The sequence below is a fragment of the Clarias gariepinus genome, chromosome 6, assembly GCF_024256425.1.
Source record: "Clarias gariepinus isolate MV-2021 ecotype Netherlands chromosome 6, CGAR_prim_01v2, whole genome shotgun sequence".
Lineage (NCBI taxonomy): Eukaryota > Metazoa > Chordata > Actinopteri > Siluriformes > Clariidae > Clarias > Clarias gariepinus.
Genome location: NC_071105.1, coordinates 35,650,904 through 35,673,863, shown reverse-complemented (window position 1 = coordinate 35,673,863; position 22,960 = coordinate 35,650,904). Strand labels below are relative to the sequence as shown.

General features: G+C 40.8%; 1 protein-coding gene across 1 annotated transcript in view; it reads right to left on the bottom strand.

Moving 5' to 3' along the window:
- Positions 1–22,960, bottom strand: part of acvr2ab (activin A receptor type 2Ab) — a 46,098-nt gene continuing 23,138 nt past the window's right edge. The window contains exons 2-11 of the mRNA XM_053498426.1: positions 19,724–19,931; positions 19,222–19,331; positions 14,292–14,446; positions 7,205–7,348; positions 6,960–7,103; positions 6,221–6,366; positions 5,471–5,585; positions 5,158–5,296; positions 4,829–4,959; positions 1–3,963 (exon numbers count right to left, since the gene is read on the bottom strand). Of these exons, the coding sequence (XP_053354401.1) occupies positions 3,769–3,963; positions 4,829–4,959; positions 5,158–5,296; positions 5,471–5,585; positions 6,221–6,366; positions 6,960–7,103; positions 7,205–7,348; positions 14,292–14,446; positions 19,222–19,331; positions 19,724–19,931 (1,487 nt within the window). The 3' untranslated portion in view covers positions 1–3,768. The remainder of the gene's footprint in view (positions 3,964–4,828; positions 4,960–5,157; positions 5,297–5,470; positions 5,586–6,220; positions 6,367–6,959; positions 7,104–7,204; positions 7,349–14,291; positions 14,447–19,221; positions 19,332–19,723; positions 19,932–22,960) is intronic.

The following is a 22,960-nucleotide window of genomic DNA, read 5'->3' as shown; positions in this document are numbered from 1 at the left end:
AAATCATTATCGCAAAATGCGTTTAAATTCCTTTGAAACTGGTCGCGTTAAAGCAGCGCTGTCTGACTTTAGAGCCCTCTGGTGTCTGGAAGGTGAATTACAGTTGATGAAAAACGTTCGTCTTTAACAGAGCCCCAGGTCCAGCGCGTGATGGTGATGATGACGCGACGCCTTTCTGCTTACTCGATAATTTTCCTAGTGGAAGAGACAATTCTTCTCTGAAAGGGAAACGAGGAATTTGCATCGGGTGCTGTCTGCTATTTTACTAATAAATAAATAAACAACAACGATAATAATAATTAAGCTGGATTTCCTCTCGCTGTTTTCTTACTGCTGGTTGCTAAACTGTTCGGCTGATTAACCCTGGAATTTCTCCGGTTAGAAAATATTGGCACCTCACAACCACACGAGCCTTAAAGCTTGCATGTTAACAGAAATCCAAGCCAAAAGGATGACGCTCGTCTACAGCATGACAAACGGTTTTAATACGGGCGTTTAACTTTTGTGTGCATATTGTGCAACCCTGTCGTGCTACACACAGCTCACAACATAAGCTCGGGTCCTGTTTAGTGTTGTACAATCCTTTAATTATTTATTTGTTTTCGTGGATGCATTCAAAGCACAAGCTTACAATGCGATTTCATTTGAGTTGAGAAATGTGTGTGTATACACACAGAGCAAGCCAAACATTTTTTTTTACACACTTCAGGAAATGGAAAATAGTATGATGTGTGTGTATATTATATATATATATATATATACTCGATATTACCTAAAGGATTCGCTCGCCTGCCTTCACATGCATATGAACTTGAGTAACATCCGATTCCCAATCCATATGATGCTGACCCCGCCCCGCCCCCTTTTGCTTCCCACAAGGTGAAATGTCTTGGTATGCTGAAGCATTAAGAGTTTCTTTGACTGGAAGTAAAAGGGGCGGAGTCCAACCCCTGGAAAACAAACCCTACACCAGTTGAAGCGGTTATAGCTGCAGAGGGGGCGGGGCTAACATTATATTAAACATGGATTAAAAATCAGATGTTACTCAAGTTCATATGCACGTAAAGGCAGGCGAGTGAATACTTTTTGTAATATAGTGTACGCATGTGTATATATATTTTGGACTCTTAAATCTCCATATTAAACATATAAACAATAAATTTAGTATTAAAATATTTATAAAGATTTTTCATTTCCTGAAGTGTGTATACATTTTTTTGGCTGACTCTGTATGTTTTTATATATAAACACAAAATATAAACAAAGTGTAACCCCGTATAATTCACAGCGGGGATTTAAGTGACATTTCCGGGGCTTAACATAAATTAATACGACCCAAATCTAGTTTATATATAAAACTGTAACATCTCACTATCGAATAGTTTTTTTTTTCTTTTCTTTTCATGTACATCTTTTTCTTGTAAAAAGGATTATTATCATCATCATTATTATAATTTTTTTTGTTTTTGTTTTTTTTGCCTGGTGATTACCTTTGAAAATAAAACAACTTCATGCTATACTGGTAATCTACAACATACATCATACGTTCACACACTGTATTTACAGCTATGTGCAGCTTCAGGAGGCCTGCGTGCGACGCTCGCTCACGCGGCTCGGCCACGGTCATTAAAAACGAGCAGGCGCGGCTGAAAAGGGGAGAAGAAAACGACAACAAGAACAACAAAACAAACAAAAAGGTAATAAAGTGTGTGACACTCAGGGCTTCAACTCTGTCCATAAAAAAACAAACAAAAAAAAACGAGCAGCCTGCACAGCTGATGTGTGTTTTCTGTAAATTCACAGCACGAGAACATCTATACACTCCTGTTGCTCCTTAAACAGGATACAAAATCTCTCTCTCTCGCTCACACACACACGTAATAACACTAAAACTCCCCTTCCCTCTGCAATACCGTAGATAGTGTGATGAGAAACAGTAGTGTGTGTGTGTGTGTGTGCATCTTGTTTATAATTTGTAGATCAGGTGTGTATGTATTTCAACTTAGTGTTTTAAAGTATTGGCACCCACTGTAGCATGAAAAAATAAATAACCGGGGGAAAAAATAAAGCAGCTTAAAATCAAGACATGCTACAGTTACAGAAGTTGCTGTTGCACCTGCTATGATTGCATAAGAACTGTGATTTTTATTTTATTTATATGTTTTTTTAACAAAAGCATAGTGCTGAATCCCTGAATACTGATGTAGTGTGTTTCCATACAGGAGGGAGAGAGAGAGAGAGGTTTAGTGTTAATTCATAAGAAACGTCCAAAAAAAAAACTGTGTTGCAGAAAAATCAACAAATAAACTGAAAGAGACCCAGATTATTGTTTTCGATGGCACCGGAATGAACAGACGGAGGAGAAACGGAGAGACCGAGAGGTTTACCTGAGGGTGTGCATCATGAAACCCAGAGCAGCTGAGCTGTGTTTGTGTGTGTGTGTGAGAGAGAAATGAATGTGAACTTTTTTTAGTATGATATGAAATACAAGCTTTTCAACAGTCCTTAGGAAAGTGACTCCATCACTCCGTACTTGGGACTTTAAAAAGTCTACGGTGCAGATTTTACCCAGAATCCACCGTGGGTTACCCTTCACAGCTTCACAAAAAAAAAAAAAATCCTCCCTGCCAAAAAACAAAAACAAAAAAAAGGGGGACAATGACGATGCTTTTACGGCAGCAGACAAAAAATAAAAAATAAACGCAATATAGAAAAGCAGTAATGCTGTGTGTGTGTGTGTTTGTGTGTGTGTGAGAGAGAGATGGATCAGCTATGAAGTGCTGCATCACCCAATAAACTGAAATAACAACAAACATTTAAACACGGGTCATGATTAAGATTCAGAAGCTTGGTTTTACAGATGATGATTTCCTAGAATGCATCACTTCAGGAACGCCTGACTCACTGAGGGCGTGGCTTTGTTGAGAGAGAAGAATGAAATAAGGACGGGAAGCTTAATTACGTAATCATGGGCACATGCACAGCTCATTGGACTAAAATCCTCCTCCTTCGCGTTCACTCGGAGTCGCGCTCAAGTTGTGACGTTCGGTCGGTCGGTCGGTATCCCGTCGTCGCATTTGTGTAATTTGCATAAAATTGGAGAAGAATCTCGATTCGGACGTCACTCGCTGCATAGAAAAATTAAACGCTGCTTTCGGGACTGGTGTATAGGACACGTTTACTTCGTGTGTGTGTGTGTGTGTGTGTGTGTGTGTGTAGTTGTAGTAGTACTGGACATTCAGAAGCGCTTCTTATTGGCGTTACAATAATGATTCATAGGAACTTGCAGAAGAAAGAAAAAAGAAAAAAAAAAAAAGGGATTGGAGTTTATTCGAGCGTTACGATTTTCATAATAAAACCAAACTGTCTTTTTTTTTTTTTTTGTAAAGTCTTCACTCTTGTTTAAAAAACAAAAAACAGGAAGTTTTCCGCTTGTGATGAAAGAACACTTTTGGTGCAAACGGTGACTTCCTTTCTTCAGCCTCCGTCATGAAGGTCCTTTATATATATATATATAGATTTATATATGTACTTTGTGTTGTGTGTGAGAGAGAGAATGTGTGTGCGTGTGTGTGTGTAATATCAGTTATCACGTCTTGTCTTTTCCTCCAGAAGTCCCCGGGGTTTAAACTGCCTCACACACACACTACACACACTCATGTTTCCTCAGGACAGGCGCACGGCCTCGCAGCCTGGAGAGCCCGAGACGCCTGTGGCTCCACATCGCGCCACACCTGCTGCAGTCCGATTGGCTGACGAGGGGCTGCATCATAGGCTGGACTCTTTGGGCGGGTAGTCCAGGTTGGTCACCATGGTGACGAGGATGAGGTTGTCGTCGGGGGCGATGAGGTTGGTCTGTCGCTGCATAGTGATGATGCGCTCCTCCACGCAGCCGGCCGAGAGGCGGGCCTCGGCTTCGTGATCCCAGCACTCCTCTATGGTCTCGCACAGCGTGGCCAGGCCCTGCTCCACACACACACACACACACACACACACACACAGAGATTATACGTCACTTTATAATCTGTTAAACAAGTAAGTCGTGGTAAATTTCAGACTTGGTGTGTTAAAAACTTGAAGGAAAGTGTGAGCCGGAATTTTCTACATGAAGAGAGCGAGAGAAAGAGAATATATATCATATATAATATATTGTATAATTTCCAGGATTAAAAAGGATTCATGGGTTCATGTTGGTTTCAGTAATTAATTCTACATTAGGGCTGAAATGATTCCTCGAGTAATTCGATTACTAAAAAATGATCGAGGCAAAATCTTCTGCCTCGAAGCTTCATTTAATTAATTTTAAAAGCTTGCGTTATGTTTTTGCGCAATTATTAGTTTGGCGTGACACAACACGCTTCCGGATGCAAGCCGCCAGTAAACACCGACGAAGAAGGAACGCTTACATCATCCACAAAGTGGAAGGAGACGCAAACAGTTAGCTGTGTATTGATTTGATGGAGTGTTCTGTTGTGGCTGCAAAATGAAAGGAAGAGATAAAAATATATTAAAATTAATTTTAATGTGTGCCTTAGTTTTTTGAAGTCATTTGAAATACCTTTTTTTGTTTTTGCATCCGAGAAAAGGCTATAAAATAAGAATGTATGGCACTGTAATGCACTTAATTCATCTCAGTCAACTTTAAGCTATTCCTTCTATTGTGAATAATGACAATTTAATGAAAACAAATTAATCCTTGTTTCTCTTATATATTTTACATTGCAATTATTTGTTTGTTATTTGTTTTTCTCTCTAAAAAAAGAGTAATGATTTTATGCTTATGTCTCTGGCTGTTATACTTGTGTTTGTGTGTGTGTGTGTGTCATACCGCATGTTTCTGCCAGTACTCTCTTAAAGTGGGTCTGAGTTTCTTGTGGACGACGACTTCCTGCATGTCCTCTAACGACGGATGCTGACCCACCTCCTCCTCAAACGGCAACGCATACTCATCCACTGGACCTACACACACACACACATTCACAACAAAGTCAGTCACTCAGTCAACCTTGTATATCTGTGTGTAAGTGTGTGTGTGTGCTTGTAGGGGTATGAAGGTCAGGTCAGTGAGATCATGTTCTGTGTGATGAGCAAAAAAATTCACATACAGAGTCAGCGTTAGGCTGTGTGTGTGTGTGTGTGTGTGTGTGTGTGTGTTACCGTCTGCAGCAGTGCAGCGGGACGCCAGTTCCCACAGCACGAGCCCTGCGGCGTACATATCAATCCTCAGGAAGGCGTCACGCTGAAAATTTATGGCTCCTTCCAACACCTCTGGAGCCATGTAGCGCCGAGTACCCACCTATAAATACACACACACTTACTTCATCAATCTTTTTTTATTTTATTTTATTTTATGTACTTCAAAAACAACAATTTCTAGTTCTACTCCTAAATTAAGTGAAATTAACAGTAAAAGCATCATCATCATCATCATCTACACGCTCCACATCGGGTGGCCCTGACCAGATCTCACCTGCCCGTGTGTGTCACCTGCTGATTTTCCCGCCTCGAATTTGAGGGCGAGGCCGAAGTCGGCGATGCAGGCAGTGAGATTGTTTTTCAGCAGGATGTTCTTACTCTTAATGTCCCTGAGAGAGAAAGAGAGAGAGAGAAAGAGGGAAAGAGAGAGAGATGGGAGGGAGAGAAAGAGGGAAAGAGGGAGAGGGGGGGAGGGGGAGAGAGAGGGGTAAAAAGATGGAGGGGATAAAAAAAAAACACAGAGGGAATTGTGAGGTGAGATTACGGTGTGTGTTTGTGTGTGTGTTAGGGAGAGAGAGAGATAGAACGCGCACCAATCTTGAGACAGAGTAAAAGATGAAGATTGTGAAGAACTAAGGAGTTTGAGGTTAGATTAAAATGTGTGTGTGTGTGTGTGTGTGTGTGAGAAAGTGTTAAAAGGTAAAGATTGGAAGAAAAGTGTAAGGTGAGATTAAGACGTGTACATCCGTGTGTGTGTGTGTGTGTGTGTGTGTGTACATGAGAATGAGGCAAAGGGAAGTATGAGGTGAGTTTAAGGTGTGTGTGTGTGTGTGTGTGTGTGTGTGTGTGTAAAGAGTAAAAAGATGAATGTGAAAAAGGGAAGGGAAGTGTAATGTGAGATTAGGAAATGTGTGTGTGTGTGTGAGTGTGAGAGAAAGAGTGCAAAAATGCTGAAAATGGAAAGAGAAGTGTAAGGTATAATTAAGGTGTGTGTGTGTGTGTGTGTGTGTGTGTGTGTGTGTACCTGTGTGCGACGACAGGTTTGTGTCCGTCCTTCAGGCCCGGGATGTCCTCGTGCAGGTACGCCAAACCTCGCGCAAAAGTCTGAGCTATGTGACACAGATCGTTCCAGGACACCACATTCGCCTTCAGGTAATCAGTCAGTGAGCCCTGATATCACACACACACACACACACACACACAGGGTTCATTGTTTATAATCATGCAACAAAATTTTAAATGCTATTCTGTTCCAGATTTAACAAATAACCATGTAAGGATTCTGGGTCCAACAGTTAACACACACACTACAGACATCTTATTACATCATAACATTTGCGTTTTAGGTTATACTCTCTCAGGGTTTTAAAAACTGTTAGTGTTAAACATAATAAAAATTTATAAATGACTGGTTCTGAACAGACCACACCGATGCAATTCATAGGAAAGGACAGAGTAGACTGTCTCTCTGTCTCCTGGAGTGAAAAATTTCCCCACTGTGGGACGAATACAAGTATATCGTATTTTCTGGTTAAAAAAAAAAAGAAAGAAAAAAAAAAGATGATGGTGCTCAGACTGCAATATATATATATATATATATATATATATATATTTTTTTTTTTTTATTAATGATCATTACAGATCTGGACAGAATCACTGACACTGCAGCCAGCAGGGGGCAGACACGAGCTTTGAGTGAACACGAGGATGATATATTAACTTGAACACCCTGTGTGTGTGTGTGTGTGTCTGTATGTGTGTACCTTCTCGTGATAAGCTGTGATGAGCCAGAGCTCGATGTCCATGCCGTTCCCTCTCTTCTCAGCGCCGATGAAGTTGAGGATGTTCTCGTGTTTCATCCCACTCAGGCTGAACATCTCGTACTCGTTCTGCCAGGACTGCTTATTCTGACACACATACACAAAACTATTCGCACCCATTCGCATAATGTAAACTTCTAATGGTTATCATCTCTCTCTCTCACACACACACACACTCCCTGTATTACCTGGATGGGGAAGATCTTCACAGCCACGTGTTCGTTGAGCAGCTGTGCCTTCCATACGCACCCAAAGCGCCCCCTGGCCTTGACCTCCAGCAACTGCAGCGGCTTCTGGCCCAGGAGTGGAGAGGGCGGAGTTAAACCGGGGTCCTGGGGTAAAAAAAAAAAAAAAAAAGACTAGCAATCAGTCCACCTGCACATTACCAAACCAAAATCTTTGCCTAAAACACAGGTTTTCACACACACACACTCGTATATTCACTCAAGTATTAAATACAAAACCTGATGCCTTGCCGACACGCCCCTTTTGTAACGTCTTAAATCTTTACAGGACTCATAATCATCTGTACACACGGCTTAAGCGATACGATACCTAACTTACAAAGTGTGTTTTAATTCTACTACTAAAAGAACCACATAATATTAATAAAGTTTTTTGTCGGCTACGTTTAATTTTGTGAACGATCCACAAAACAAGTCACCAAACCTACACTTGACTACAAATACACGAATCATGATGAGCCCTGCGTCGTCGAACACGGATCATAATGATTTGACTTTTCTAACCCGGACATGGTACATGGTTTTTGTCCCCCCGTAAAAAAAAACAACAAAAAAAAACATCCCTGTAGATTTTTATCTCCGTACATTTCGTGTCCTTTTGAAATCATGGTGGTGGTGCTGTGTCACATGACTGTGCCATATCACTTGTAGGTGAACTGAAATGTTTTATTTTTTCCTTCCCATTTCTGTTTCTCAATCCATCCACCTACAGATCCTCGCAAAGCACTACAGAGCTCTTTATACTCGTCTCTCCACATTGTCTTGCTCACGACTGAACATGGTTTCTGTATTCCATTACAATTCCATTTTATTCTATTATTAGTACATAATGAAAAAAAAATTCTACAGCTAAAGGTTTTTCTATATATTCGATTTTTTTTTCTCTGATTTCGTACTTTATATTCTTTTTTGAAAACTCTTATTTCAACATTTTTTAGGTCATCAGCCGTCGTTTAAGCATTTCATGTCATATCATACTGTGTACGTGACAAACAAAATCAGAATTTGATTATAAGTGGTGATCGTTATCTCAGATCATTGCCGTTCCCACGCCTTTACATCTTGCGGTACCGCTACGCCATTTTTTAATGACATCAGCGCCAAATAATGCCCTGATTTTGAAACCCTAGCTTGCACTTTTTTTTGTTTTGAACTGGCTTAACACTAGGCATATGATTAATTAATATCATGCCTAGGAACGATTCTTTCCCAACTCCACTACTGGCCAGGGTTCATATTATTATTATTATTATTATAATTTTCAATACTTGAGAACACGCTCTAATACAGCAGGTGGCAGCACCTTGTTGGTTTGTGAGCCGCCAATAAACACAGAGAAGACGACAACAAGAAAGCCAACCTTTGCGCTTTATCTAATATTACAGATTTTCCGGGAAAAAAACAAAAAAAAGCTTGAACCCTCTTGCATGCCTTCATACTTAATCAGTAGGTCAAAGAACAGGAGATCACCGCACATGCTGCAGCCACAAAAAAGATTTTAAAGGGAGACGTCGCTGATGTCATCACGCTCCCTTCAGTTCCTGGTTCAGATACGACTGGCTTTCATATCCTATCCAAGCCATGCTCAAGTCCACTTGGAAAGGTGGATACAAGATACAGGTGGATACGGAATGTTTTATATATATATAAAATGCAAACGCACTCAAATGTTGGGGTCAAGTGCACTCCGTAAAAGCACCCCAAGAAAACAAACATACAAACAAACCAACGAAATACCCCAGCTTGTCATGCTAAAAAAATACAGTGAAAATTTTTTTTTCACATCCTTGTGATGAAACAGCACACCCAGACCGGGTAAATAAATGTCCTCTAACAAAAAAAAAAAAAAATAAATAAATAAAAATAAAATTATATATATATATATATATATATATATATATATATATATATAACAAATAAAATATTTTAGTCATTTTGTGTAGAGAGTCCACTCTACATGTTCCTGTTGATACAAACAAAAAGAAAAGACAAAAGTATAAGAACAAACAATTGCGTTATATAAACTGGATATTTGCCGCGCCGTTTTATAAGAGCAGTTAAAAACGGGAAAAACATGAACTCAAATCTAGGCTGCGTGGCAGAACTGCACAAGGTTTCATCTGCGTCGTGATGATGCCAGACGTCTAGTGGAGTCCAGCTGTACCGCACGCTCTCGCACACAAACAACTCCATATAGTACGTATAATGGCTGTATCGGAAATTGAAGAGAGTATAAGTGTTTATTTTCTATATACCTGGTGTTTCCGCCCAAGGTGACTGTGTAAAGCCATAATAAAGGTTTTATGGAGAATATCGAACATGGATTTTTTATTTTTTTTATGCCTTTACATCATGGTGAAGCTCGAGTATTACAGATCACTGCACAATCATCGTGTGTCTGAATACCGGCCCTCACCCTGTCTGTTCGTGTTAACGGCAGAGAGGGGGAGAGAGAGAGAAAGAGAGAGAGAGAGCGTGATTGAGGACTGGAAATGAGTTCTGATGCGACATTGACCAGAGTTGTGTAATTTGTACACACACACACACAGCGAGCTGAGTGCTTACGTTCTGACTTTTCTCTTTGCCTCTCAATAATTAAAGAGGCAGAGAAAGCTGACGGTGGAGGTGAAAACGCTTCGATCTTCCTCCCACAGGAATGAGCACGTCTCCCATAATAAAATAAAATGCGTTCAGGAGAACCCGAGGCCTTTAAACAGGACGACGTCGAACGGCAAAGCGAACGGAATGAAAATACCAGGAGACAGAAATCAAAGGAGGAAAAAAAAAAAAGAAAACGTTCTATAGCGCTGTATACAAAGAGAAGAGCATCAGAGCGGCGCTGGATAAAATCAGTAACCCACAGACACGCAGGTTCAGTAAAGAGAAAAATGAACCCAACAGACAGGCGTTCAGCAGTTTGGATGGCCGAGAGGTCGTGGGAGTAAGAAACGACTGGGAGGGGCAGAGGCTCTTTTTCCCCTGTCAATCACAGCGACACTAGCCAATAGTGAGAGAGGTGGTGGGTTTATACGACAGGTAACAGGTGAGAATTCTCACCCATGTCTCATCATGACTCCTATGTTCTGTTATTTTCAGGTCAGAGAGCGAGACAAAGAAAAAGAGCGTGAGACAGAGTGTGTGAAAGAGAGCGCGAGACAGTGAGAGAGCGCACAGAGTGAGAGAGAGAGCGAGCGAGACAACGTGTGCGAGACACAGAGGGTGAGAGACAGAGGGTGAGAGAGAGCGCGCGAGACAGAGGGTGAGAGAGAGCGCGCGAGACAGAGGGTGAGAGAGAGCGCGCGAGACAGAGGGTGAGAGAGAGCGCGCGAGACAGAGGGTGAGAGAGAGCGCGAGACAGAGGGTGAGAGAGAGCGCGAGACAGAGGGTGAGCGAGAGCGCGAGACAGAGGGTGAGCGAGAGCGCGAGACAGAGGGTGAGCGAGAGCGCGAGACAGAGGGTGAGCGAGAGCGCGAGACAGAGGGTGAGGGAGAGCGCGAGACAGAGGGTGAGGGAGAGCTCGAGACAGAGGAAGGGAGAGCGCGAGACAGAGGGTGAGAGAGCGCGAGACCGAGGGTGAGAGAGCGCGAGACAGAGAGCGCACATAGAGTGAGAGAGAGCGAGACAGCGTGTGAGAGAGCGAGACAGCGTGTGAGAGAGAGCAAGACAGTGTTAAAGGGAGCGCAAAAGACAGTGTTAGAGACAGCGCGCGAGAGAGTTTAAGAGAGTGTGAGAGAGAGAGAGCGCGAGACAGAGGGTGAGAGAGAGATGGCAAGACAGAGGGTGAGAGAGAGAGAGCGCGTGAGAGAGAGAAAGCGCGTGAGACAGAGAGCGCACACAGAGTGAGAGAGAGAGAGAGAGCGAGACAGCGTGTGAGAGAGAGCGAGACAGAGTGTTAGAGAGAGCGCGTAAGAGTTTAAGAGAGAGCGCGAGACAGAGGGTGAGAGAGAAAGAGCGCGAGACAGAGGGTGAGAAAGAGAGCGCGAGACAGAGGGTGAGAGAGCACGAAAGAGATCAATACAGAGAGCAAGAGCGACAGATTGAGAGTGAGAGAGACAGATAAAAATGCCAATGGAGCACACTTTGAGAGAGAGATACAGAGACAGACAAACACTGTTTGTGGTCGTGTTTTGGGTAACATTGTATTTTGGATTGTTGTGTTGAAAAGCTTTTGTAAGTGAAAGAAAGAAAAACAATGAGAAAAGAAGCACAAAGCTGTCAAAAAGCCGCTCATGTCCCAAGGTCTTCCTTCCAACAATCTCTCTTTCTCTCTCTCACACACACACACACACACACACACACACACACACACACACACACACACACATACATACACACACACATACACACACACATACACACACACATACACACACACACACACACACACATACACACATACACACATACACACATACACACACACTTCGACATTGAGCACCTCTGAGCTGATGTATGGAGAGTGTGTGGATAAGGTCGGTTCGCTTCACGAGACTCAAACAAACCCCTGAGCTACACTTCACCCGCCTCCTGGGAGCGTCATGGCGACATCATCATCAGCTATGTTTATCATCCAACACCTTCACCTCTCTGAGACTGAAGTCTTTCCGAGGACACTCGACCCCAATGTCCGGTTTACTTAGATCAGTTCCGGAGCGAGCATGTAACGCGCACTCGGGCATGAATCGAATCGGACACGGTAACAATTGTACCCGAGAACGGAAGGTCGACGTTTAGACACAATGCAAGCGCAGCGCGCGTCAATCTCGTCCTCTGTCCTACACGTCCATCGCTGACACAAAAGGACGGCAACGCGAGAGTATTTTCCCCCCATAAAAATAGTATTAGGAATAGCGTAAAGGTTAAAATCTGCTTTTAATGGCTCACAAACCAAGTAGGTGCATACGGCCACCTGCTGTATCGGGGGCTGAAAAATATGCAACTGCAAAGAGTGGGAGCAATTGTTCCTGGGCACGGTACAAATCGATCATGCCTAACGTGAAAACGCTCAGTCTTTCCCAAAGAACCTAATCACATGGCCTCCTCTTTCGGCTGCACGGGGGAGAAAAGTAATCTTTTTAAATGCAGTACACACATACACACACAAAACGCGGATCCACACTTTACATTTTCCTTGAGATGCAATTTTCCCCATTGCCCCCGAATACTGACTCGTCTCAAACGAGGTGTGGCATCGATATCATCCGAACACATCTGTCCATGCATATTGAACTGAAATACTTTCTCACACACACACACAGAAACAGACAGACAGAAATGCTCTTGCACTCAAATCAGCGAGCTCTCGCATGCAAACTGAGAGGAAAGTAAACATGAACAAAGATAAACGAGAGGCAGCTTTAATGATCCAACAGAAAAACTAAACAAAAAGACAGTGAAGTCATGAGTTAATTAAACTCATCTTACCTCTATCATAATATGAAAGGCGTGCTAGCGAAAGAGAAGAAAGAAGGCAAAAGAAGGCGATTACTGCTTCCAGTGAAGAGAGGAAAGATCACAGATGAAAAAGTGACAAGCGAAAGACGAGAACGTTCTGGTCACATAAAAAAAAAAGGAAAAACTGGGAAATGAATGAAAAAAAAAAAAAACAGCGGACAGGTTGAGAGGAGGAGATCATAGCAATGAGTCAAAGATTTAAAATGCTGCACCGTAGCGGCGATGAGTTTTCCGTCAGGTTTAAAAGAAATCAATGAGAGAGAGAAAGAAAAAAGAAGAAGCAATTTGCGGAGCAAAAGAAAAACAAAAAACAACATAAGCAAAACAAAATAAAACTCCTCTCCGTAGTTTAGTGAGATTTCTAAATGTGAGCGCACCTAAAAAAAAAAAAAAAAAAAAATCATTGCGATTACAGAATCAGAAACTTGCTACAGCGTAAGTGCAGAAACAGTAGAGCGTCCGTAGACGTTCGTTTTTTAAATCTGAGAAACACAGCCAGGAAACGAATTCGAGGTTCATTTCAGTGTCTTCTCTTTCACAACGGTTTAGGAAACGTTCTTAAAGATCATGTGCCCCTGGCCACTCGTTAATTTCATTTTCGTTGTGTTTAACAGGACAAACAGGCCCTGATTAAAATCAGGAGATACCTTTGATTGTTGCGTTCCATCTGTTAGCGGTGAGGCGAGTACAAACTGTACAACGTGCAAAAAGAAACAGAAACAAAAAGTTGAATATATAGACAGAAAATGAAATGACAGAGATGGTAAGAGAGCGAATATGACAAAAAGAAAAAAACCTAATGACGGCGTGAAAAACGGAGAGACAGAACCTGAGACAGAAACGGAACAACACATAAAGAGGAGAGAAAGAAAGAAGAGTGAGACTGAGAAAGAGAGAGAGAGAAATTTAAACAGAGAGACAGATAGAAATGGAGCCAGACATTGAATAATTGAGAGAAAGACTGAGCAACAGAGAGTTGAGAAAAAGAGAGAAACTGAATGACAGGGAGAGAGATTGAAAGACATAAAGAGAGACTGAGCAGCAGCAACAGAGTAATACGGAGAAAGATAGACAGAACATAAATGACCGAACGAGAAAAAATACAGACACTTGGATAGAAATTAATCACAGTGATTCAGGCACATTTCATTCAAATCGCTCAGTCTTTGTCTCTTTTTTTTTGATTCTGTAAAGCTGATTTGCGACACTGACCGCTGTTAAAAGTGCTATACAAATAAAATTAAATTGAAAATAAATTAAATGACGGACGGAGAGATAACGAGAGAGAGAGAGAGAGAAAGAGAGAGAGAGAGAGAGAGAAGACGACACTAGGTTAAAAGACATTCATGCATTTGTCCTGCAGTTAGCATTTTCGACGTGTGAAATATTCTAAGATTGGCGATGGTACCAATACTTTTGACACACATGCACTGATCTGTTAAAGGTGTCTCGGTATCAGTAAAGATTTAGCACTACTTGTCTCTGAAGGCATCTCTGAGGATCTCTGTTATCGATTTCCCGATTAGAACGCGGGATGAGTGTGTGTGTGTGTGTGTGTGTGTGCGTGGAGGCGTACCTGTGTAGGGACAAGCACGGGCGGGTACGCCAGCTTGTGGTGGTGGTACATCCAGAAGGAGAAGAGCAGGATGGCTGCGATGCCCATGATTGGCACCAGAGAGTAGAGCAGTGTGTTAAACAGCTCTGGCTTCGGTGTCAGAGGGTTCGAAATGTCTGAAACACACACACACACAGGAGATCATTAGTGACACCGAGAGTTTAGTGCGCTCCTTCTCAAGTCCCTTCAGGACTTATACGATATTTTCGTTCAGCAACCAAGTTCACTTATTCCAGCTAGAATTATAATGTTTGAAGTAAAATTAAATAAAATTTATTAAAAAAAAAAAAGTCCTTAATCAGTGAAGGTGTACAGTATATGTGTTCTTTTGTGTTTTCTACATAGCGGACATAAATACTGTAATTTGTGATGGGTTTGTGTACAAAAAAAAAAAAATAGCTATGTAGTTTTTGCTGCTATGACAAGACAAACAGTCTGAACATTATCTTGAAAAAAAAAAAAACAGAACTTAAACGTCACTAAGCGGTGAGTTTAATGTGAGAATCAACATCTTGTCTACGTCAACAGCCTGTGAGTTATTATTCATATTTGAAATAGTTAGTATTGATCTCCAATCCCTTGTACCTCAAGGGAACCCAACGGAGAACTTAATTGGACACCCATTGAAAAACCTAACGTAGAACCCAACTATGGAACCAACGGTTACTCTAATGAAAAGCCTAAAGGGAGAATCAATAAAAAAAAACATGAAGATAATAATAGTTGGTTAATAGAGAAACCAACAAAGAACTCAACAAAGAACCCAATGGAAAAACTAATAAAGAACCCAATAGAGAAACCAAAGAAGAATGCAATGAAGAACCTAATGGAAAACCCAACAAAGAACCCAATGGAAAACCCAACAAAGAACCCAACTGAGAACCCAATGGAAAACCCAACAAGGAACTCAATGGAGAACCCAATGGAAAACACAACAGGGACCCCAATAAAGAACCCAAGTGGAGAACCCAATGAAAACAACAACAAAAACCTTAATGGAGAACCCAACAAAGAGCACAACGGAGAGCTCAATTGAAAAATCAAAGAACAACCCAATGGAGGGCTTAATAAAGAACCCAATGGAGAACCCAATGGATCACCCAATAGAAAACCCAACGAAGAACTAAACAAAAACAAACCGAATGGTAAATCGAGTTAAGAACCCAATTGAGAACCCAAAGTGCCTTAAAAAGTAAAAAAAAAAAAAAAGAAAAGAAAAAACAATTTGAGTATTAAACCAGATCTTGATCCTCCTTCATGCACCTCTTCATTCTGTGTATGGATGAACAGAAGGTGACAGAGAAGAGCGATCATCTCCCCCTCCTCACATGATCCAAAAACATCTCCCACATTCCAGATGTGTAACGGAGCGAGCGCTTCAGTGAGCTAACGCTGCACCTGCTCTGAGCCATCTCTCTCTATCTCTCTCTCTCTCCGCCTGTTAAATAAGAAGACTTTAACACTCTCTTTAATGTAATCGCCCTCCTGGGGTCGAGCCCTGGGAATACAAGTGCTGATCCAGGAGCTGCTTCAGCTTCTAATGAACACAATTACGCCCCTAATGGAGGCAGATCCTGAATCGGCACTTCCTCGGAAGTTGGCACATCATCTATTGAGAGAGGAAAAAAAGCCCCACATACACAAAACAGGGCACAAAGTTTTAGGACAATCATCAACAAAAAGGTGGCTCAGAGCTGCTGTTATGCTGGTCATGTCTGGGACTGTCTGACTATTTTGATTCATACACACTCACATTCCATACAAACTTAAAAAATTCTTTTGAGTGTGTAAAGCTGCTTTGTGACAAAGACAATTGTTAAAAGCGCTATACAAATAAAATTGGATTGAATTGAATGTCAAAGTGTTTTTTCCTGACTTTTACTATATGTTTTATATACAAAGAATAATAAAATCACTTTATACTTCTCATCCATTGAATGTTCTGGGAAAAGGGAGAAGATCCACATAGGGGTGTGATTTAGGGAAGTTAACAATTAATCATTAATTTATGGTAAGAATTGAAAGAATCGTTTTGCACTATATTTCTCTGTGGCTCACAAACAGTGTCTATTAACTTTTTTCACCACAAGAGGGCAAACATGCTGTAGACAAAAACAATATTGTTTTATTTTAACTATCTTTTTTGAACGTCACTAATTTGCCTTTACATGTCTAATTTATAAAATTCCATTTTGCTATACTCCTTTTTTTAACTAAAATTATATTGTTTTTACTATAATTGCTAATTCTTATCAATTATTCAATTTCTAAATGTGTGTGCAACTATTAATTAAGTAGGAATGAAAGAGGAAAAAAAGAAGAAGCAGGATGATAAAGAAGCTGTGGATGAAATCAATAAGCATCTAGCTCTGACGTCTGACTTCATGTCCTCGCTCCTGTCTGCTGGTCTTTGCACTTAACACTGAAAGCTAAAGAATGCAAAATATGTGACGCCACCCTTAAAGCGACGGTCCGTCATTTCTACTTAAATGCCTCGGTGTTACCAAAAAAAAAAAAAGGGGGCGGGGGTTCTGAATGTTTTTTTTTTTAAACAAACTATTTTTTGTTATGATTGTTAGACTGCTCAGACACTTAGTAAAGCCATACCTGCTGTGCATCAGTGTTTGCTTGGCCTTAACGTCAGCATGATGAATGCGAAAAAACATTCTAGTTTACAGATGTGCCTTCATTATTGCACTCGCCTCTCATTTCTCTTGTGCTCTCCTAGCCTTTGTGCCTCACTTTCTGCTGGGTCTGAAATGCTTCTTTTTCGCTCTTGCTAATGGTTTCCCTTGATGCCGTGCTCCAACTAGGTGAAAGGTCAATTTATTTTTTTGTTGTTGCCGCAGTTTTTGTGAACCCTTTACCCAACTCCATACAAGGAAATTGTACAGCTCTCCCTTTTTTTTTTTTTTTTTTTTAAATCTTTTGTAAAATTGCTTTTATCGCAGTCATTAATTCAAAATAAAAAAAAGCCCTTTAAACTTGCTGTTTTTTTTTTTTTTAAAGAATATTTTTACAAACGATATGTGTAAGACACAAATACTTTAACGGGAATTACAAAATGCTACCTAATAGTGACACTATTAATTCTACCAAAGCTTTATTCGAACTGAACAAGATTTGTCATCTAGAATAAATTTTAAAAATAAGTTATCCCAAAGCAATCAAAAGCATGCCCTGATCAATGAACGGTTTGCAGAAATCCATACTCAAAGCTCGAGGTAACTGTTAAACAAAAGCATGTCCGCTGCTCTCAATGTTACGATTGCCCTGTGCATCAGAGAGGGAGAGAGAGAGAGAGAGAGAGAGAGAGAGAGAGAGAGAGAGAGAGAGCCTAACGCACCCGCTTTAATGTAATTGCCCTGCTGGGGTTGAGCCCTCCAAGTACAGCAATTGATTGCATTATGTCTCCGCTCTTGAATCGCCAGAAAACGCAGGTCGCCGCTACGCTAACACACTGACGCTTAGCTCAGGTTATGGTTTATAATCCCTGATAAAAATCTGTTTGGATTTTGTTCATCTTCACAAGGCTCACAGCTCGTTATGTGTGATTATTGTATTGTGCTGCATTTCCTCCTTCACATTTGTATCGAGTATTTTTTCACATTTTAATCTGTGTTCGAAATTGCTTCTTACAAGGTTAGATTTGCGTCAGAGATCTCATTTTGTTTATTCAAAGTTTTTAAGTAGGTTAAAAAATAAATACTTCTTATATACTTGCAATGGTGTCTTCTGAACAGGCTGGCATTATGTATTTATATATACATGGCTATAAATAGTATTATGGCTATAAATAGTATTAATAATAATGATAATAGATTCGCGCTGCTTAATCCTCCTGTTTATTTAAAGTGCAGCTTGTTCAACGTGCAAAACTCTTATTCTTTGCGGAGCATGTGCAACCCTCAGTACGGCATTCTTATACATTATAACGGCAGCTGGTATCAGGGTGCATTTACCGCCTCTCAGTACACCGCGCTCTGGCGCTACCGCTCCTGTACCCGTTTATTCTGCTAGGGCAACAGGGAACTGTTTTTCAGATTTTTAAAAAGGGTTAATAAGTAAATATACTGTATGTGCGGAGAAACACTGCTGTCGATCAAATTTTTTTTTCCGAGTCATTTCGATTCAAGAGCACTTATGCCACTGTCTCAAGCAGCTGATTTTCAAGTATTAAAAACTACCGCTGTGTGTTGTTGGTTTTTTCATATAAACTTTTTTTTAACCCCCCACCAATTTTGAGGGCCACCCTCCAGCCCAGTAGAGGGCGGTATTGTACCAATTGCTCATTAACACAAAACAAAAAGAAACATTGGGAAACGGTATTAAGTGCGAGTCGACAGGGGTTATGAGTTTCTGCAAAAGTGCTAACGTCTGAAGATAAATCAACAAACCAACTAGGCTAGTGTCTAGCTAAAAATTTATTTATCTTTCAGTACTGTTTATGCTGTACAGGCGCACAGACAAACAAAACGGGCAATCTGCAAAAATGCACTTAACTATTTACTGCTTACTTTAATTTGAAAAATAAGAAACACTGTATATAATGACGAGGTTGTTATGAGAAAGGTCCACTCGACCATACAGCTCTTTTTCCCCGGTGCAAAGTAAGTCAATACAGAGACTCCTCCATTAAAGCTAGAACACTTCGGATGATTATGATGTTCTATAGGGGAAAACAAATCGAATCAAATTTTTCATACTGAAGTGTTTAACTACAAAACTCTTTAAAAAAAAAAAAAAAAAAAACTCTGATAGTTATGAGGGTCGTCCGTTCTGTTAACGACAAACAAGGCCAAAGTCCTCCCAAAGTCTATTCTGTTTAATTCTACTATAAACGTGTGTGTGTGTGTGTGTGTGTGTGTGTGTGTCTGAGAAACAGACTCACTCTCTTTTTCTTGAGTGTCAGGACTGTAGTAAATCTTCTCGTTGCACATGTTGCCCTCACAGCAGCAGAAAAACACATCTGGACTGTCCTTCCTCTCTACACACTCGCTACTGCAGAGAGAGAGAGAGAGAGAGAGAGAGAGACACACACACACAGAACAGTGGTTGTTTTGTATTGTTTACATCTGCTGGCAGTTTGCCCCTCATCTACATCACAAGTACCGCAATAAGAAAAGGAGAGAGAATAAGAGTGTGTGTGTGTATGAATCTTTTTCTTTTGGCTTCTTATTTATTGAACACCGTATGTGTGTAGGATTTACTGCTAACTGATTTGTACATGATTGTTTTTTCCTATCAGAAATTAATAAATAAACATACAATAATCACAAGCTTTATGAAGCCCTGAAACGTGTGCGCGCGTGTGATCAAAACCCTTTTTTGGGTTTTACTACAGATTGCTGTGTGGGACTCGGACGGTGTTTTGGATGCTGGTGGTGCCGTACCTGTCGTAGCAGTTGACGTCGTCGAGCCAGCAGCCCTGCTTGACGAGCTCGATGGTTCCCGAGCTGTTCTTCCATGTGGAGAAGCAGTGCCGGCGCTTGTCTTTCTCTCCGGTACACATCTCAATTCCACTGCGGTTCGTCCGGTCTTTCTCCCAGTTGGAGTTGTAGAACACACACTCCTGCGTCTCCGATCGGCCCAAGATCGCCCCTGAAGGACATGAGAGAATCGAGATAAAGAAAGGGTTTAGAAAGAAAGGAACAAACTTCATTTAAGCGACAGGGACGGAAAACACCAGGGAAAAGCCGTTACGATAATATCTTGATAGCTCGGTGCATATTCTTCTCTTTTGATTTTGTATCACAGTTTCATAAATTCCCAAATTTCTTTCTTTATAGACAACTCTAAACTTCGCAAATTATTCGCTCCTACCACGCAGGACGCTGCGCTGCGGATATGTGAACAGTAAATATCACCCAAATAAGGATGGGTTTCTTTCAAGATTTTTTCCTATTGACATCTCAGGGAATTTTTTCTTGCCACCGTCGCCCTCGGCTTGCTCATCAGGGAAAAACCGACTATTATTAGTTTACACAGATTTTTTCACACTTTTTAAAACTCATTTCCATAATTTTTTTATTCTGTAAAGCTCCTTTGCTACAATGACAATTCGTAAAAGGGCTATTTAAATGAAAATAAATTGAATAGAATACAGGTAGACAGATTGCAAATTAGTTCTGTTCCAAGAGCATGTTTATAAGTTAGATTTGTTCTAAAGTCCGACAAAATGAGTCTTATACGCATTAGACACGAATATACATTATAAAGCAAACCAATCCATTTGACTAAATCCCTGACCCTTTCCCCCACCAAACACACAAAAATTAAAATTGCCTAAGAAATACTTAATCTTGAAGTGTTGTATCTGCGCTAGTGATGCGCGGGTCGGGTATTTTTCCAACCCACGGGTCCCGCTCTTATGAAATAATTTGACCCGCCCCAGCCCGCCCCGCACCACTGTATCTATTTTTACAACCCGCCTCTGCCCCGCAACCATTAAATAGACATAGTAGGCATTGTAATTCAAATGAAAACAGCCTTTATTTCAGTCTAAAAGTGCTTGGAAACATCGCCGTGTAAACTGGCAACAACATATAATTATGAATATGAACGATAAATCAGGTCATATTAATAAGATACTGAGACACATTTTGAACATTTACAAAGCAGTTTGTAATCTAGGCTAAACAATTTTTTATTTTAGATTTGTATAGGGCAGGTATACTTTAGCGTTTACAGCCTACGCTAAATAACCACTGACTTTTTTCATTTATTACACGGAAATGTTTATTTAGCGTTTTTACGTTCGCTGTGACAGCCTGACCTTTTTTTCTTTTAATGATGTAAATTCCCAACCTCAATTTCTCCCGCGCCTCGTCTTCCATCTTCACTTTTATTTCTTTGTTTTTGTTGTGACGCTTTCGTGACTGGTCACGTGACGTAACCTTATCAAAGAACTTAATAAAATATGAAAACAGATATTCCCAAATATTTAATATAGGCTATAGGGAATTGCACGCAACATACATGGATTTTTTCTTTTCAACAATATTTTTATTGATTTTAAAACAGGGATATTACAGGGTAGACATGAAATGTTTCAATACAGAATTTTAAAACCTCCTTATAAATCCCTATAGCACCCACCCCACCCCACCCCTCCCTAGCTCCAAGCCAGCTTTACAAGTATAAGGAAAGGCTAGACGCCAGGCATAACAAAAAGGGAGAGAAACTAAAAAAGAAAAAAAGAACCTGGAGCTGGAAGCTTTTTAGTTTTGCATACAATAACAACAAAAAGGAAAAAGAAAACAAACAAACGATTAAATAAAAAGGGAATCAAACTACAAATGTATATGAAAAAAGAGAAGGAAGGGCCCATACATGGATTTTTTTAAAATTTAATTTTGTTTTTAATGACCCGCCCCAACCCGCCCCGCAAATAAAGTGACAATTTCTTTACCCGCCCCAACCCGACCTCCGGGTTACCAGACGACCCGCGCGTCACTAATCTGCGCCTTTAAATCGCAAGGGATTCCCGGACACCGTTTTCTCTCAGAGCTGTGTTTCAGTGTATTGGACTGTCTTGTTAAGGATTTTCCGTAATTAGGATTATTCACCATCAGGACAGCTTTACAGGACAGCCATTTTATATCGTGTTTCCGGACTGACTCAATGAAACCGAGTAAGGCCGATTTCTCTCACACCCCTCCACACGAGTGCACATACCTACAAAATACAATGCAATGTATAAATGTATAAATCATTAAAAAAACAAACGAAAAAAATTTTGGAGTCAGTGTGGCAAGACCCTGATTGTCACACTAAAGAATCGTGATACATCACAGGATCGATTTTTTCTCCACCTCTATTAAACGAGTTCCTAAAAGCAATTATGAGAAAGTAACAAGTGCTAGCACCATAAACAGACAGAACCCATAGTCGCAACTACCGAACTACTACAGAACCTGTAAACAGATTCAAATTCAAATCACGAAGAGGAATAAAACACTTTACGACCTACTCTAGCTGGAAAAGAAGAAATTTACGGGTGCAAGCAGCATCTCCGCCCGCTCATCTCGGGTCACTTTGCCGCTGATTATCTTACTACAACAGCACGCCCAAAACCCAAAAAGAAAAGAAGTGAACAACCCTAAATAATACTTCGTTTCATAAACCTCTCACAGACGTCTCATTTCCTCAAAGTCAGCTCCCGTGCTCTTTCACTGACCTTCTAATCACCTTACCCTTTGGTCATTTCTCGCCATCTGTCTTCTGTTCGTACATACATTCCCTCTTTCATTCAGTCAGATTAAACACAATATCTCAATTCAAAAACATGAACCTAAGCACCCCCCCCAATCCACTCTCTCAGACACACAGACACACACTTGCGCGCACACAAAGCCATTAAGGTGCAGTAATCTGCTCAGTTCATTTGCCTGGATGAATAACACAGGGGTCAAATGCAGGCTAAACAAACAGAGCGACAGGCAGCGACGGAAATGCTTCGGTATCACCGTCGTCAATCTACAGAGAGAACGCGATAAGTCTGGCTCTGCATAAACATGTCTAGGAACACACCTGAGCAACACACACACACTCCACCTACACACTGTTCAACAACCAGCGCAACTGAACCCAACACTCATGAGATCTACTCGTAAAACACCTGTGTGCAA